Raw genomic sequence first — 17,220 nt, forward strand, 5'->3', positions numbered from 1 at the left:
TTTTTTCTTTCCTTTTTTAACCCTTATAACTTTTAGTAGATTTTTTTTCATTTTTAATCCTTAATTATTTTTTTTCTATTTTCTTAAATATTTGGATCATTCAGGTTATTTTCTTCGCTAACTGTGGTGGGCGGTAGGAGTTACTGTCTTGGTGGAGGCCATCTTAACTCAAAAGAGACCAATAACTTGTTTTCATTAGACTAATAGCTCTTCAGTATAAGTTTCATCAAAGTTTAATAATTTTGTTATTATATATTTAATAATTTTAATTATTAATAAATAATATAAAAAAATTATATATATATACAAAGATGGTATATAATTATATAGCATTATTATTTATTTAAAAATATTTATATGATGATTACTTTTTTTATTAATTAAAATATAATTAATAATTTTTTTTTAATAATTTTTATAAATACAAAGATGAAATAGTCTTTTATTCTTTTTACTATTTACTTGTACCAACAACCAAACACAAAATTATAAAATCTATATAATTTATACCTCTTTTATTTTTTCAACCAAACATTAATAATCTATATAACCTATACATCTTAATACCCCTGTACTATTTATACCTATATAACTAGTAGCACGTAAGAGTATCAACAGCGTACAAGACATCTGCCCTCTTATTTTGTCAAATCAATATTCCACCTTAGTAGAAAGCGGACAAATGTTGTACTTGGGCAAAACACTTCAATGCTTCCGCCCGCCCTCTTATCTAAATGTGAATTTTATTTATACCATTTTAAATAAATAACTAATTTATACTATCATAACTAATATTCTTATATTATAGGAAAATTTGAGAATTTAAACCCTTAAAAAACGTGTTAATATAATTAATAAAAAAATATATTAATTTATTTATAATATTTATTTATTAATTAAATATATAAATAATATTCCTATATTATATATATTATAGGAAAATTTGAGAATTTCACCCTTAAAACATGTTAATGTAATTATAACTTAAAATATTTTTATAATTTAAAATATATTAAAATATTTTTATAACTAAATATATAATTAATATTATTATAGTAAAATTTTAGAATATATATTTATTTAACGTTATTATAATGTTAGAAAAAAAAAGTATAATTAAATATATAACTAATATTCATATATTATATATATTATAGAGTATATTATATTATATAATAATAAAAATGTAAGAGTAGGGCATGACCGCATAGAGGGCACTGCCTTCCTTTTGCTTTTACCTACAGTGCAAAAAATGAAAAAAAGCAATGACCTGCCTTTTTCCACGCTGTCCAATGCGAGCACAGGTCATGCGCTCGAGATGCTCTAATAAATACCCATTCATATATTTTGTATTTAATATTCTCGGTGTCAAGCGTGGATATCACGATGATGATGTGGTACAATCTCTATATTAAATATAATGTTAAATATTTTTAATCTATTTAATCTTCTTTTTATTACAATTTTTATATTAACCGTCTCATTTTATGTCAATTCACCAATTATTATTTTTATTTTTTTATATAATAATTCATATGTTAATAATTAAACTTTATATTCTAATCTAGTGTGGTTTATTAAGTGTTAAACTAATGGAATATAAATTAAAAATTTTATTAATTTATCGAATTTATTTTGTATATATCTTCACACTGGTATAACACGCCTTGCAGGTGAAAATAATAAATTTAGAATTTGTGAAAATAATGCATTTATTTGATTGTAAGAAAATGAGTTTTATTATAAATATTAATAGTTACCATTTTTTTCTTTTATAAAAGTGTGAGTTTTGTTTAAATCAATGTATTTGTTTATTTTATTTATAAATAAATCTTTGTTTGATTGGGTCCACATTAATGACATTATAATATATATTTAAAACCTTTAATTTGGTCCCAATGAATCTCATTCCTCAATATGAGATGTCTTGTTATATTGGTTAGATATCTTTCTCAAATCCATTCATTACATTCTCACATATTTATTATTTAATCACACTCAAATGTTAACTTATTAGTTCCTATACTCATTTAAAATCATTATATAATAGATTTGGATATTTTGTCCACATTCATTTTAAACACTAAATAGTATATACAGTCTTAAATTGATCAGTTTTCAAGTGAATAAGAATGGCAACGGGTACCCTACCCGATAGATAGTGAAGTACCCATCGCCGAATTCGATTTTAATTTCACTATTCGATCCCAAACCTGAACCCGATGGGTATTCCTACTCCTATTCTCATCCTCGATTCATTGGGTCCCCGATCCCCGACGGGTACTATATTATCCGATTAAAAGATTATAAATATTGAAGAAAAAAACTTTAATAAATAATTTTAAAATTAGTAATATCGAAATATTAAAAATATATTAAAAATATTACTTATATACATACTTTTTTTTTTAGATCTTGAAGATAAATTAGTGTGAATAAAAAATATAATAAAAAAAAAAAATAGAAATTAAACATAAAGAGTGATTACAGAGAAATAATATTTTGTTATTAAATGAAAATTGAGTTGAAGATTCATGTAGATAAATAATTTTTAGGGAATATAAAAAATTTAAAGTTGGAGTGTAGTATATATATTTATTACAATATTTAATGTTTAGACTTTAGAGTGAAGGTTAGATAAAATCAAATTAAATGTTGTATTTATAATGATGAAATATTTGAAAAGTCACAAATTAAAGTTTAATAAAAAAAATTAATTTTAATATTAATATAATAAGATATCGGGTTTTAGGTTCCATATTCCCCATTTCTGATCCTGTACCCAATCGGGTACTTTCTTCCTCTCCCTATGGCCGATTCCGGTCCCAAACCCGATTTAAAATACTCGAACCAGACTATTGGGTACTTACTTGTATCGAGCATAAGGGTATCCATAACTATCTCTAAATTTGTCATGTATTTAATTATGAGGAGGCGAGAAGCATCATTAAATGGATAATTAGAAGTTGGAAGATATGATGTTACCCAGTAACTGAAGAGACGCTAAACTAGCAGATACATGTAAACTCTAGCCATTTCTCTTCCTTCATTAAACAACCCATAAGAATCAGCTACTATAAGTCTAAACATATACCAAAAAAACATCATAAATTATAGACGTGGAAGTTGTTCAGACTCCTTTGATAATGGCAGGGATATGGAAAGGACCGGCGATTGGAATCGATCTGGGAACAACATATTCATGTGTTGGAGTATGGCAGCACGGTCGTGTTGAAATCATAGTCAACGATCAGGGCAACAGAACCACTCCTTCATGTGTTGCATTCACGGATACACAGCGTTTTATCGGCGACGGGGCTATGAATCAGATTGCTACAAACTCCATCAACACTGTTTACGGTAAGTTTATGCCCAAATTAAGTTGTATTCTTCTACTTTTATGATTATATTAATTAATTTTATGGTTCAGATGTGAAGAGATTGATTGGTAGGAAGTTTAGTGATCCGTTGGTGCAAAGTGGCACCAAACACTGGCCTTTCAAGGTGATTTCTGGGCCAGAAGACAAACCAATGATTGTTGTCAAATACAAAGGCGAGGAGAATCAGTTCTATGCGGAGGAAATATCTTCCATGGTTTTAATGAAGATGAAGGAGATTGCTGAAGTCTTTTTGGGAACACCTGTGAAAAATGCTGTCATTACAGTCCCGGCTTACTTCAATAACTCACAAATACGAGCCACCAAGGATGCTGGTTTAATTGCTGGTCTGATCGTGATGCGTATCATCACTGAGCCAACTGCTGCTGCGATTGCCTATGGTCTAGACAAGAGATCAACAAGCAACGTAGGAGAGAAGAATGTCCTTATTTTCGACCTTGGTGGAGGAACATTTGATGTATCTATCTTGACCATTACTGAGTCTGTCTTTAAAGTGAAGGCCATCGCTGGTGATAACCATTTGGGAGGAAAGGACTTTGATAACAGGATGGTGAATCATTTTGTGCAGGAATTCAAACTAAAGAAAAATAAGGACATAAGTGGAAACCCCCGTGTTCTAAGTAGGCTGAGGATGGCATGCGAGAGGACGAAAAAGATTCTTTCATATACTCTGGAGACGACCATAGAGATTGATTCTCTCTTGAATGGTGTTGACTTTAATTTTAATTTAACCCGAGCTAAGTTTGAGGAGATGAACAATGATCTATTCAGTAAGTGTATGGAACTTGTTGAGAAATGCTTGAATGATGCGGAGATGGAAAAGAGTTGTGTTCATGATATTGTCCTGGTCGGTGGTTCTACTAGAATTCCCAAAGTACAACAACTTCTTGAGAGTTTCTTCAATGGCAAGGAACTTTGCAAGAGTATCCACCCTGATGAGGCTGTCGTCTTTGGGGCTACGGTTCAAGCTGCCATTTTGTGTGGGGAGGGAAATATAAAAAAAGATCTCGATAACACTCCCCTCTCTCTTGGAACTGAGATAAATGGTGGCATGATGTCGGTCATTATTCCTAAGAACACTTCAATTCCCACGAAGATTGAGAAAATATTCTATACTAAATCTGAGAACCAATCAAGTGTTTTGATTAATGTGTTCGAAGGGGAGAGAGCAATGACGAAAGATAATAACTTGCTTGGAGAATTTATACTATCCGGAATTCCCCTAGCACCAAGAGGTATGGGTAAATTCACTGTTTGTTTCGATATAAATGCAAACGAGGTATTAAACCTTTCAGCAAAGGTAGATGCAACTGGTGAAAAGAAAGAAATGACAATAATTAATGAAAAATGGTGGTTAAGGACTGAAGAGATAGAGACAATGGTGCAAGAGGCAAAAAAGTATAGGGTCGAGGACGAGGAATACAAGAGAGGAGCTAAAGCCAGGATTGCTGTGGAAGACTATGCTTACAACATGAGAAAGAATGTCAAGAAGTTAGAGGTGGCAATAGATGAGACATTTATTTGGCTCGAACACAATCAGGTTACTAACAAAGCGGATGTGTTTCAGGTCAAGCTTAGGGAGTTGAAAAGTGTATGCAATCCCATAATTTCCGAGGCTCGTGATTCTAGTTTTGAGGAACCTTAGATTGAGGAAGTTGATTGATTATTATTATATTGCTTCTCTGTTTGTTCATTTTTATATAATAGTATTGTTCGTGTTTGCTTAATTCTCAATTTATTAGACTTATTCTGGCTATATATATCAACTCCTTGAAAACATTATTGTATTCGTTTAGAATCTAATAATAATTAGAGCTGCATTCTCACTAGGATGCAAGTTGGACGTCCTCTATTGTACACAAAAAGGTCATTAACTTAAATACTCAATGTGGTAAAGTTTAGTTTTCTAAAATACTAGGATACAACATTTCATTTCGAGATCAACAACATAAACTAAGCAGTCTAATAAGGAGATTTAATTTGCATGTCATAAAATAAATTTTGAAGGGGATAATTGAAATCAAAGAATGCTCATAAAGCGTTCAAATTTTTGGTGAATATCTATTGACAAAGTAAAAGGCATCTCATAATGATTCGGTACATAAAGAAGTTAGGATACTAGGATAAGTTAGTTTAACAATATTTATTGACTTAAGATTGGAACTACTATATATATATATATAAGTAAGTTATAAATTTCAAAGATGACTAGCAATATGAAGAGATTTAAAAATTAATAGTTTTTCTCCATATAATCCTTTTATGTATGATTTTGAACCATATTAATATATTATTTGACTGGATTTTAGTCACAATATGAGTGCATATTGTATATACAGTTTTAGTTACTTTTAGTGACAATAAAATTTTCCAAGTATCTATTCTCGTGTGGTCATTTTTAGTTAGGGAACTAATAATGGGCACTGGTGGTGTAAAATTTATTTATCGGGACTACTAATCTTTAGCGACGAAAAATTTACTCCCTTTTGTTAACTTACAGTTTATACGTTTGGACAATGGGAATTGAAATTAAAAATGGAATTGATATTGCTTCACATTAGTTAAAGTTGGAGATGAAATAAAATTTCCCGAGTTGATAGGATCCCTTTTTACAATCCCATGTCCGTGTGTGAGTGCACGGGCCAAAAAAGAAAAGAGAACGATAGAGTTTCTCTCGCTTTTGGCATAGTACCCCAATAGCAATAGGGGCTCTCACTACCGGCTATTAGCTCAACGGTAAAGTACGCCCTTAATAAGTGTGTCGTTGTGCCTGGGTTGTGAGGGCTCTCAGCCACATGGATAGTTCAATGTCCTCATCAGCGCCGGGTCCTGAGATGTGGATCATCAAAGGCAAAGGCACATTAGCATCGTACTTCTCATGTTTGGGGATCCTTTTTTCGTCTCCATGGCCACCGTGTGGCTACATTGGGGAGAAAAAGGAAATAAATGGATGAAGTTTCTCTCGCTTTTGGCATAATGCCCCCAATAAGGGTTCGCACGACGGGCTATTAGCTCAGCGGTAGAGTACGCTCCTGATAATTGCGTCGTTGTTCCTAGGTTGTGAGAGATGTTATGAATAAATCAATGTGCTCATCAGTGTCTGGCCTGAGATGTGGATCATCCCTAGCACATTAGCATGGTGTACTTCTCCTGTTTGAACCAGGGTTTGAAACAAACTCCTTCGTGGCGACGATTCAGGTGAAATATAATGTAGATTCAACTTTTGATTCATTCGTGCGATTCGATTCGAGTGGTCCAGAGGGAACCTTGTGACTACTCTCTTCTCGAGAATCCATACATCTCTTATCAATATATGGACATAATTTTAATTACACTTTCACCATAATTGACATTTAATTCTTATGTTTGAAAAAACTATAGAATTGTACTTTAATTTTAATTTATATATCTAAAAATATATAATAAGAATAATTGAAATATTTATTATTTAAATTTTTAAAATATCGATTCGACATAACCCAATATAGTTGCTCAAATGGTGAATATCTCCAGTCTTCTTGAGTGGTCCTGGGTTCGAGCCTGTCAGACGAAAAATTATGTGTCTAGTTAAATGGTTAAGTGTATTTACGAGTTATGTGCTTAACCCCTTGTGTCCAATTTTTTATATTTGCTCAAATGACAAAATTCTTCTAAGTTCGATTCTATTAAGAATTTTTTTTTTCAAATATCGATTCTTTACGTTGATTTTCAAATTCAAATAAAAAATAAATTAACTTAACACGTCGTGTTGTAAATAATAAAACAATAAGATATTTTTATTTGAAAAAAATATAAATAATAAATATTAAAATTTAACTTTGAGCTAAATATAGTTGAATTGAGAATTATAAAATCACATCTATTTTAATTTTATTTAAATTTCAATTAAAATTTTAGTTCTTAATTTTAAATATTCTAACCAACATAACAATAAAAATTATACCAACTACAAGATTACCAAACATACCTAGTTTAGATATTTTGTCCTTGATTTTAAACACTAAGAACTTGTTTGATCATTGGGTTATAAGATTATTTTAATGATTTTTATGTAAAACTCAACCATGCCTTTTATCTAATAATTTTTTTTTTTTATCAAAATTACTTTTATTAATAAAGAAAGAAGTTAGAGAAAAAAAAAAGAATTTTGATATTTTAATCCAAAAAACCGATATTTTTATAAAAAGTTACAAATTTTTGTTTAAAAACTAAAAAAACCAACTATTCAAACAAGCTCAAGTAGTATAATATATATATATATATATATATATATATATATATATATATATATATATATATATATATATTAGAATTTAACTAATTTCATTAATTAAATGAAAATGATATTTGGGCAAATGAAATTTACACCAAATATAAATGTGAATTAGTGGTAAAATTTAATCCAAATGAAATTCACACCAAAATTCAAATGTGAATTAATTGTGAAATTAATCCAAATAAAATTCACATGAAATTCAAATGTGAATTAAAATAAATTAATCCAAATGAAATTCACATCAAATTCAAATGTGAATTAAGGTAAAATTTAATCCAAATAAAATTCACATCAAATTCATTGTGAATTAAATTTGTTAATTGTTACAATTAACGTTAATGCCTTGAATGAGGCAATTAACAAATGATGTTAATTGCTATTGTAATTACAAAATACTTATTGTTGGATGTAACTTGCAAAGATGATAAAAATGCAAACAAGGATAATCGTTGGATGAATGGATGATGGATTAGTGGTCGTTGAATTAAAGAATTAATTATGAATTTAATTTTCAACTATAAATATCTCTTCACCTTGTATTCCTCTCCACACATTATCTTATCACTTCTCACTCTTAAATTCTAAAAGTCTTTCTTTGTTCATTTGAGTTTTCTTGTGAGTGTTCTTCGAGTTTCTTGACTCGACAATTTCTGTGCGAAATTCGGTGATTGTGATTCAGGTACTTTTGTCTAGTTCGTTGTTGTAGTGATTTTTCTGTGCTAAATCATTGCATGTTCCATTGTACCATATGTTAGGATCGGGGACGCCCTTGGAGGACCGGAGTGTTTTCCGGTTTCGGTAGGGTGGCCGCTTTCAACAACACACAACTCTTTTGGTGATAGTCCGGTTAAAGACTATAACCGTTCTCAGCACTGCACAACCTGTCACAGACTCTTGAACCGGGTTCAAGGGCGGAAATGTCTGTTTCAGGTTGAAGCAACGTTTGCGACTTTAGATGATGTTTAAGAAGGAGGCGGTTTAGTGAAGGTGAGTGACTGGTTTTAGGAATATGATTAGTTTGCGGTTTTCGTTAAGAAAGCGGGAAATGAAAGCGAATGAAAGAACACGAGACAAGGAAATTTGTTTATGGATGTTCGGAGCAAACCCTCCTACGTCACCCCTTCTTCTCAGGTTATGAGAAGGATCTCCACTAACTCTTTAGAGTTACAATTACACTTCCGGTCGAGCCCAACTTCGCTACTCGCCGGTTACACCAAAACTCACACTTTGATGTAATACAACAACTCAACACAATAACACACAAATGGCTTCCGGTTTTAGGCAAACCGGTTTTTGAATATAAGACTTTATCTCTCTAGAATTTAATGCTTTGATGATTTGCTTTCGTAATCCGTCACTTGCAGAACTACATTGAATGAAGACGATCCATCTTCCTTTTATAGCTGAAAGTAGCTAACGGCTACTTTCTTCTCTCTCTTGCGGATTGGTTGATCGTCATCACGCCTGTTTGCAGAAGGATTGCTTGCACGCTTCAACTTCCTCAACACCTGGCATTCATGCAGGTAGCTCTGAGCATATGATGACATAGCCGGTTTTAAGATTGATACACGTGTTGAACATCCGCCTCCGGTTGTCAGCATCGGATCAACAAAGCATCATTGCTTTCCTCGCATGCTTCTGATCGGATCCGATCTTCTTTTATTCTTTCGAGACACGTTTCTTCCGTCATGGTACGTCACTCTTGAGATTTGAATCTTCTGACTTTTGATCTGTACTTTCCGGTTTCTGTGTCTTTGTGCATTATGATCCGATTGGAGTGTAATCTTTTGTTCTTCGTTAACCGGTTGCTTTGAGAAGGTGAAGCCGGTTCCTGTGATCTTTTAACTTGATCACTTGAGGCTGGTTTCTTTGAAGTAGTAGCAACCGGTTTTTGATGCCTCAACCGGTTCCGGTTTGTCAAGTACCTGCACATGAAGATTAATCTCTGTTTAGTTTGTTTGTCTGGTTCAAAAATTAATCTACTTAATTTTTCTATCAATTTCTCCCTTTTTGATTATTTAGAATAAATATTCAAAAATTGTAATGTGTGGCAGGTTTTAAGAAAATTAACTTACTTAATTTTTCTATCAATTTCTCCCTTTTTGATTATTTAGAATAAATATTCAAAAATTGTAACGTTAGGCCGGTTAACAGTATGAGTTCAATTGCTTTGAGAGAAACGTGTTTGAAAAACATGAGTTTGATTTTTGAAGAATGTATGTTTTGAGGAAAAATAAGTAAGATTTTAAGAAAAATATGTTTGAAAAACATAAAAAATATGTTTGAAAAACATAAAAGATAGCAATGTAACCAAGTTCTGAAACACAGTAAAACATAATTGTTCAAAAATAATTATGGAAATAGAGTTTAGGGCTTGGATGGTCCCCCCTTGTGTTGCTCTTTTTCCAGCTCTTTTTCCAACCGTCTTCTTTCTTCTTCCTGCCTTGCTCTGTGTTCTCTAGCACGTCTGTCGGCATCGATCAGCACACCGGCCCATACACTTGAATGACCGGTGACCTTTTTCTTAAGGTTGAAGTTGGCGCAAACTGGCTTTGGCGGTCGAGGAGGTGGAACAGTCAAAGGTCTGAAGCTTGGAGTCGCTGTGAGTTCTCCGGTTGTCCTTCTCTTCCGTCTGTTAAGTTCCTCCGAATCTTCTTCTTCTTCCTCATCAAGCGGTTCCGCATTTATCGCAACCGGTGCGGCTGTCTTCTGTTCTGCCCGCTTCATCACGTTTTTAACGGCACTTCGTTTCTTCTTGTTCTTGTTCCTTGTACTCATGGAGTGGGACGATTGACCCAGTACCGGTTCCTGAACGTTAGCCTGCTCCTCTTCATTGCATTGTTGGGCAAGCTCATGATCTTTATCTTCAAGTTCCTTCTGTAGCCGTTCTCTTTCAATCTCTTCTTCTTGCAATTTCCGTGCGGTTTCAGCATCCTTTTCGATTTGTGTTTGGGTTGAGCCGACTTGAACCTTGGACATTTCCCCGATTTGAATTGCCATTGCTTGCAGCATGTCCAGAAGTGGAGCGGTTGCGGCTTTGACGGATTCGGAAATCATGGCTTGAACTGTTGTTTGCATAGTCGTGTCCATCATGGTTTGTAGAGAATTTAACATTTTATCTTCAGCCACTGAAATTCTTTCGTCGGCTACTGCTTTAAAGTTCCCAAGGCATGAATCAGCTGTTTCCACCACTGCTTGCTTGATTTGATCTATGTCCAGAGCTTTGACCGGTTGAGAGGCTTCTTGTTCCAAGTTTTCAGAGGTGCCGGATGTTTCACCACTTATAAAGAAAGGCTTACTTTGAAATAACTCAGGATTGTTGAATTGACGTTGGCAACTATTCCACCATTGCTTGTCAAGACGATCGAAATTTCGCACAAGCTGTTCACGTACCCCAAGAAATCGTTCTGCCATCTTCATTTCAATCGGTTCTAGTGTCTTTCCTTGGATTTCTTGAAAGGCATTTTTAACTGCCTGTAACCGAACGTTTTCAAGGATTACCGGAGCTTTGTTAAACGCCGGTTGGATTAGATTGGTGTTAGCTAGCTCGAGTGCCATTTCTTCCAGCTTGACAAGTTTGTCCCACTGTCTGTTTCCACTAAAACCTGGAAGCATGTCGGATAATTTGGTTTCGCATCGGAGCTTCACCCACCGGATATATGGAGCTAGCGCATCACTTGCACCTTTGTTCATGTCTTGAATAAATTCATCAAAAAGCTCATTTTCCTGCTCTAAGGTGTATGGAAACTCGTCTCCGGTTATGGCTTCAGTTTGAGGGTCGATTTGCAACGTGCCCGTTCCGGTTTCCGTTGTTTCTTCAACAAGAATGCCTTTGCCTTTGTCTACCTGAGTGGGACCTTCTGGAGCTGTCTTGCCTCCTGCGGAACCGGAAGGTTCCCGTTCTTCAATATTTCCCTCCTGAGCCGGAGGTGCAGTTTCTGTTGACTTGGTCGTCTCATCGACCGGTTGAACTTCTGTTTGATCAGGTATTTCAACCTGATTGTCTGGCTTCCGACGACTTGAGACATCGTCCTCTTCGGTTTCTCTTGTGATCTCCTGGACCACATTCTGAATTGCTTCTGAGGCATTCAAGCCCACATCGGCTAATACCTCTTCGGCTTGCTTGCTGGGTGACTTGGAGGTTGCAGATTGAACATTTTCCTCTGCTTCCTCTTTTGAGTTTGACTTGTTCTCCTTGCTCCCCGAAGATTCGGTTTGCCTTGGAGAATTAGATGGGATAGGAGTTGGGATAACGGTGTTGATTGGGATGGGCTGAAAAACATCTGCGGTTCTTTCCGGTGGATTGTCCGAGGAAAGCGTTTTCTCGGAGTCCGCCGGTTTCTTTGCACTCTTCTTCGCTGAGACCTTCTTCCTCCTCTTCGGTTCTGGTGGAGCTTCTGCCTCAACCGCTTTTCTTGACGGTTTCTTCTGTCTTGTTTCTTCTTCAACTGGAACCGATGAGCTAGCTCCCTTAGATGATTTAGTCTTTGAGGTTTTAGGCTTGATCGTCTTCTCCGGTTTTTCTGCCATTGACTCAGAGTCAAGAATGTTGGAGATCGGAAGCGGTATGCCTTCACCTAGTTCCACATTAAGGAACTCAAGAATCTTGACGATTTGCATAGCATAGGCCTGCACCCGGCCATCTTTCTTAATCACCATTTGACAAAACTCTTCGAAGATAACGTACCCCCAGTCCACCTTGTCGCCGCGAACAATGGCTAACAACATTCTGAGCTTAAACTTTGTGAGGTTATCGAAGTTACCTCCCTTTCCTTGGAGCGATTTGGCGATGACGGTCACTAGCCATCTGTATTCCGGTTTTAGCTTGATCTTCCGGCTGCTGTGGATCACCAGATCCTGACCTGAAAAAGATACAACCAACCGGGCAGCATTTGATTCTGCTTCGGTTAAGTCGAACTTTAGGTCTGAACCTGTGTTGGGCAGACCAAGAGCTTCCGCAAAGATTTCTTCAGTGATGAGGACGGCCTTCCCGTTGACAGTAGCCGAGATCTTTCTCTTCAACAGTGTCGCTGTCGCTAAGAACTCCGTCACCGCCGCCGGATAAATGGTGAACGGACCAGAAAGGAACTTCTCCAACCCAGATTCTCGTAGAAGTTGAAGAACAGCTTTGTTCTTGTCGTCAGCATGCTCGTCAATATCTGCGAAATCTACCTGCAACATCCATTGAAATGGAGCTTTGCCTAGATCCATGATAATTTTGAGAGAAGAAGATGAAGAGTGATGATGATCGGAGAGAGGAGATCTTTGAAATTATGGAAATTTTAGAGAGAGAAAGCACGTGTGTTGAATGGGCTGATTTGAGTTTATATAGATGGCGGTTCCAAGCGGTTTTGAAGATGAACCGTCAATCTAATGTTTTGGCGCCAACTTTCCCTCCAAAAAGTTACTGCCGTAACTTTCGGCGGTAAAAGCGGAAATTCGATGGGCGGTAAATTTTGAGAGGTAAAACCATGGGCGGTTAAGATTTTTCAAATTTTCATCTTTGCTCGAAGTTCCGGTTTCTCTTGAAGTCTTGTTAACCGGAGATAGTTAAGGTAACTTTAAGTTTTTGTATAGGTTTGAAAAACCGGAAAGGAATAATGAAAGTGACAAGCCGGAGACTTTTTAGGATTAACTATTTCATTAATACGGGAAAAGAAACGATTAGCATAGGAGCGGTTCTGGTCGTACATCAAAATGACCAAGAACCGGAAAATAGAAGTAAAGAGAAAGAAAAATTTAATCTTCGGTGAACCATCCTCCTTCCACCATCCTTTCATACCATTTTTCAACGGTGTTTTCAGGTGATCGTTTCTCAATCCTTGATATCCACCTGTGCATCATGATCATGGTGAAAGTGTTGGACGGTCCAACCGGAACACCGGTTCCAAGGTTGCGACGCTTGGACATCAAAAACCGGGTGATTTGAGGAGCATAACTGATCCTTCCTCTCTTTCCGGTCATAAGCTGCTTCAGCTTATTGAAGAGATAGGTGGACCAGTTGATGGAGGAGTCGCGAATGATTGCTATCATAATGTCGAATGCCTCCCGGCTGTAGTTCTGGTTGGGCATTCGGCCTATGATAGACCTTTGAACCAAGTCATGCAGGACTTGGTAGTGAGGAGCAAGTGTCTCTTTCTTCCCAAAGTCCTTAATCGGAGCGTTGGAGGAGGAGAACATATGGAAGAAGTCTTCCTTAGCCGGCAGGAATGGCGTCGGGAAGTCAGAAAAGCCTTCGGTCGGAAGGTGAAAAAAGGTGACGAATTCCTCCTCAGTAAACTGGAGGAATTGGCCGTCGACGATGGTGCGAATGCTGCCATCATCCAAGACATGACCGTTGTTAAAGAATTCATACACCTCCTCTTCGAGGATGGTGTCCGAACCCTTGAGAAATCCTTTCAAACCAGAGTCTATGATGTGCTGAAAAATGCCGTCATAGAAGGCACTTTCCTTGATATCCTCAAAATCGATGATAAGAGTGTTTCTTAGCTCGGCAGACATGGTGATGGGTAGTGAAGAAAAGTTTGAGAGAGTTCTTGAGCTTTCGAGTTTTAGAGAGAAGAATGCTTGAAGGCGTGTTTTTGAAAATGGGGGTTGAATCCCCTTTTATAGTCTGGAGTGAATGAGAGCATTTAATGAGAGGATTTAAAAATCTAGCCGTTTATGCTTTGTCATTAATGTTTTTGTGATTTTCCAAGAGAATAAAGGCAAGTCTTGTCAAATCAAGTCAGGCATGCTTTTTGATAATGAGAATTTATGTTCCCAAGAGTGAAATGATTCATTTTTGATACGACGCATTGAATATTGTAGATTTCGACTTAGAAAGGAAAGAAATCCGATTCATTAATTTGAAGTACGAAACCGGTAGTACAGCAAAAATACCGGTTTTGTAAAGAAAAGATAAAAGAAAAGAGGAGAGACAGGTTTAGACATTTGATGACTCAGCCGCTTGAGCATTTGAAGCCTCAGCCGCTTGAATTCTTCTAGCTTTAACCGCTTCCCACCGGTCGATCATCTCTTGTACTCGTTCTTTGGTGAGCACGTGCCTTGGGTGAAGAGTGACGAAGGCTCCGGTGTGGATCTCCAGACTTGCGCAGAAACCGCTCAGCTGAGGAGCGTAGCCGGTTTTGTTGGAGAGAATCATCTTCTTCAGGTTGCTGAAGATGATCCAGGACCAGTTAACCGGTGTTCCAACCGTTACGGCGATCATCATCTCGAAGACCCTTTGAGTGTAATAGTAGCTTTTCTCTCTGCACAAGACAGATTTTCCCAGAATCTCGCAGAGAATCTGGTACTTGTGAGAAAGTTGACTCTTAGCACCCCAGGGTTTAACCGGGATGTTAGATCCAGAGAACCGACGACACATCTCTTCCATTGTCACCGGAGAATAGGTTAGGTCGGTTACCCCTTCATTGGGTAAACCGCAGTACACAGCGAAATCCGTCTCGCTGAATAGGAAATTTATACCGTAAACCTGTGCGACGAGTATATCTCGATGCACTTCTTTCACGGTTTCGAACAGTTCTTCGACTACAAGGTAGTCGATGATGAACCTGTTCTCAAGAAAGCTTCTTAGCCCACTCCTTTCAATGGCTAAGAACATTTCCTTGACTTCATGATCCTCATATTGGTAGATTGATTCAAAATCTGCCAATAGGATTTTCTTGGCTAGAGGGTTGGAATTCATGTTTGTTTTTGAGAGAGAAAGAGGATTTTATCTCAAGAATTATGTTTGTGAATAGTGAGCTTGTGATGTTTTGAGAAGGGTTAAGGATGGTTTATATAGCCAGGGGATTCGGCTTGGTCTTAAATGAAGTTAAGCATGCCTGATGATGTCATCAGCTATTTAATAGACTTAACTTGTTGAAGTAACTAATGGTTATTTCCAAGGTAAATCTAATAATTACTAAGATAGCAATGATGAAAAATATCTATTGACAAGATGTAAGTCTCCCTCTCTTGATGATGGACACATGTCGTCATCTCGATTGTGGTAGACTTGTTTTAATTAATCACAGGCTTCATTTTTCAGAACATGCACGAAAACTCGGTCAGTCATCTCAGGTTAACCGGAAAAGTTCATTTCATCAGACCAAAGTGCATATGTACTGAGCGGTTTTCCATGACCGGTTTTAGTAGGATATTTCCGTTTATGAAGAAAAGTTGATTTATGTCAACAGTTGTTCAACTTTGGACTTGTTTTATCCACTTCAACCTGGTTACTTCAACCGTTTAATAAACATACATTTGATTTGAAATAATGAGATAATCGGGCATAACTGGAGACTTCCTCCCGGTTAGCATATTTGATTTATTAATGGCCTATGTGAATATGGTTTGAGAAGCTTTAGCTTCTCCCTGAACACATATCCCGGTTTTGTATACAAGCATTCATCATGATTATATCAATTGATTAAGATTAGTAAGACCCAAGATATTTCGAAAATGTGAAAACTTAGCTTCCTGTAGCGGTTTCGTGAAGATGTCCGCTACTTGTTGCTCGGTCGACACATATTCCAGCCGGATGTGTTTCTCCTGAACATGCTCCCGGATGAAATGATGTCGGATGTCGATATGCTTTGTTCTTGAGTGCAACACCGGATTATATGTGATCGCTATGGCGCTGGTGTTGTCACAAAATATTGGAGACTCCTTTGCTTCTATTCCGAAGTCCCTGAGTTGCTGTTGAATCCAGAGGAGTTGTGCACAGTAGCTTCCAGCCGCTAAGTACTCCGCCTCTGCGGTTGACGTTGCAACGGATGTTTGTTTCTTGCTGCTCCAAGTGACTAGCCGGTCACCCAGAAACTGACAGGTTCCACTTGTACTCTTTCTGTCGATTTTGCAACCCGCGTAATCGGCATCTGAGTAGCTTATTAGATTGAAGCTCGAGTCTTTTGGATACCAGAGTCCCACTTCTTGAGTTCCCTTCAGATATTTCAAGATTCTTTTAGCCGCCGTATAATGAGATTGCTTTGGATTTGCTTGGAACCTTCCGCACACTCCAACCGCAAATAGAATATCAGGTCGGCTGGCTGTGAGATACAACAGCGATCCGATCATTCCTCTATATGCTGTGATGTCAATGGCTTGACCATCTTCATCTCTGTCCAGCTTCACGGAAGGACTCATTGGCGTAGCCGCTTCGGCACAAGTATCCATCCCAAATCTCTTCAGCAGTTCGGCTGTATACTTCGGTTGGCTTATAAAGATTCCGGCTTCCATCTGCTTAACCTGAAGTCCTAGAAAGAAGCTCATTTCTCCCATCATACTCATTTGAAATCTATCAGTCATCATTTTCGAAAATTTGTCACATAATTTTGGATCGGTTGACCCGAATATGATATCATCAACATAAATTTGAACAAGTAAAATTTGCTCCTTTCTTTCAAATTTAAAGAGGGTTTTGTCTACTGAACCGATTGTAAATTTGTGATCAAATAAGAATTGAATCAAAGTGTCATACCAAGCTCTTGGAGCTTGTTTCAAACCATAAAGAGCTTTATTCAGCCGGTAAACATGATTTTCATGTTCTGGATTTTTAAAACC

General features: G+C 36.5%; 1 protein-coding gene across 1 annotated transcript; it reads left to right on the forward strand.

Moving 5' to 3' along the window:
* The first annotated feature begins 3,112 nt into the window (after window positions 1-3,112).
* LOC124944988 (heat shock cognate 70 kDa protein-like) lies at window positions 3,113-5,043 on the forward strand. The gene is made up of 2 exons (XM_047485346.1): window positions 3,113-3,360; window positions 3,431-5,043. The coding sequence occupies exons 1-2, from the start codon at window positions 3,147-3,149 to the stop codon at window positions 5,041-5,043; spliced, it is 1,827 nt and encodes a 608-aa protein (XP_047341302.1). The 5' UTR covers window positions 3,113-3,146.
* The last annotated feature ends 12,177 nt before the right edge of the window (window positions 5,044-17,220 follow it).

This window comes from Impatiens glandulifera, chromosome 1 (genome assembly GCF_907164915.1).
Source record: "Impatiens glandulifera chromosome 1, dImpGla2.1, whole genome shotgun sequence".
NCBI lineage: Eukaryota > Viridiplantae > Streptophyta > Magnoliopsida > Ericales > Balsaminaceae > Impatiens > Impatiens glandulifera.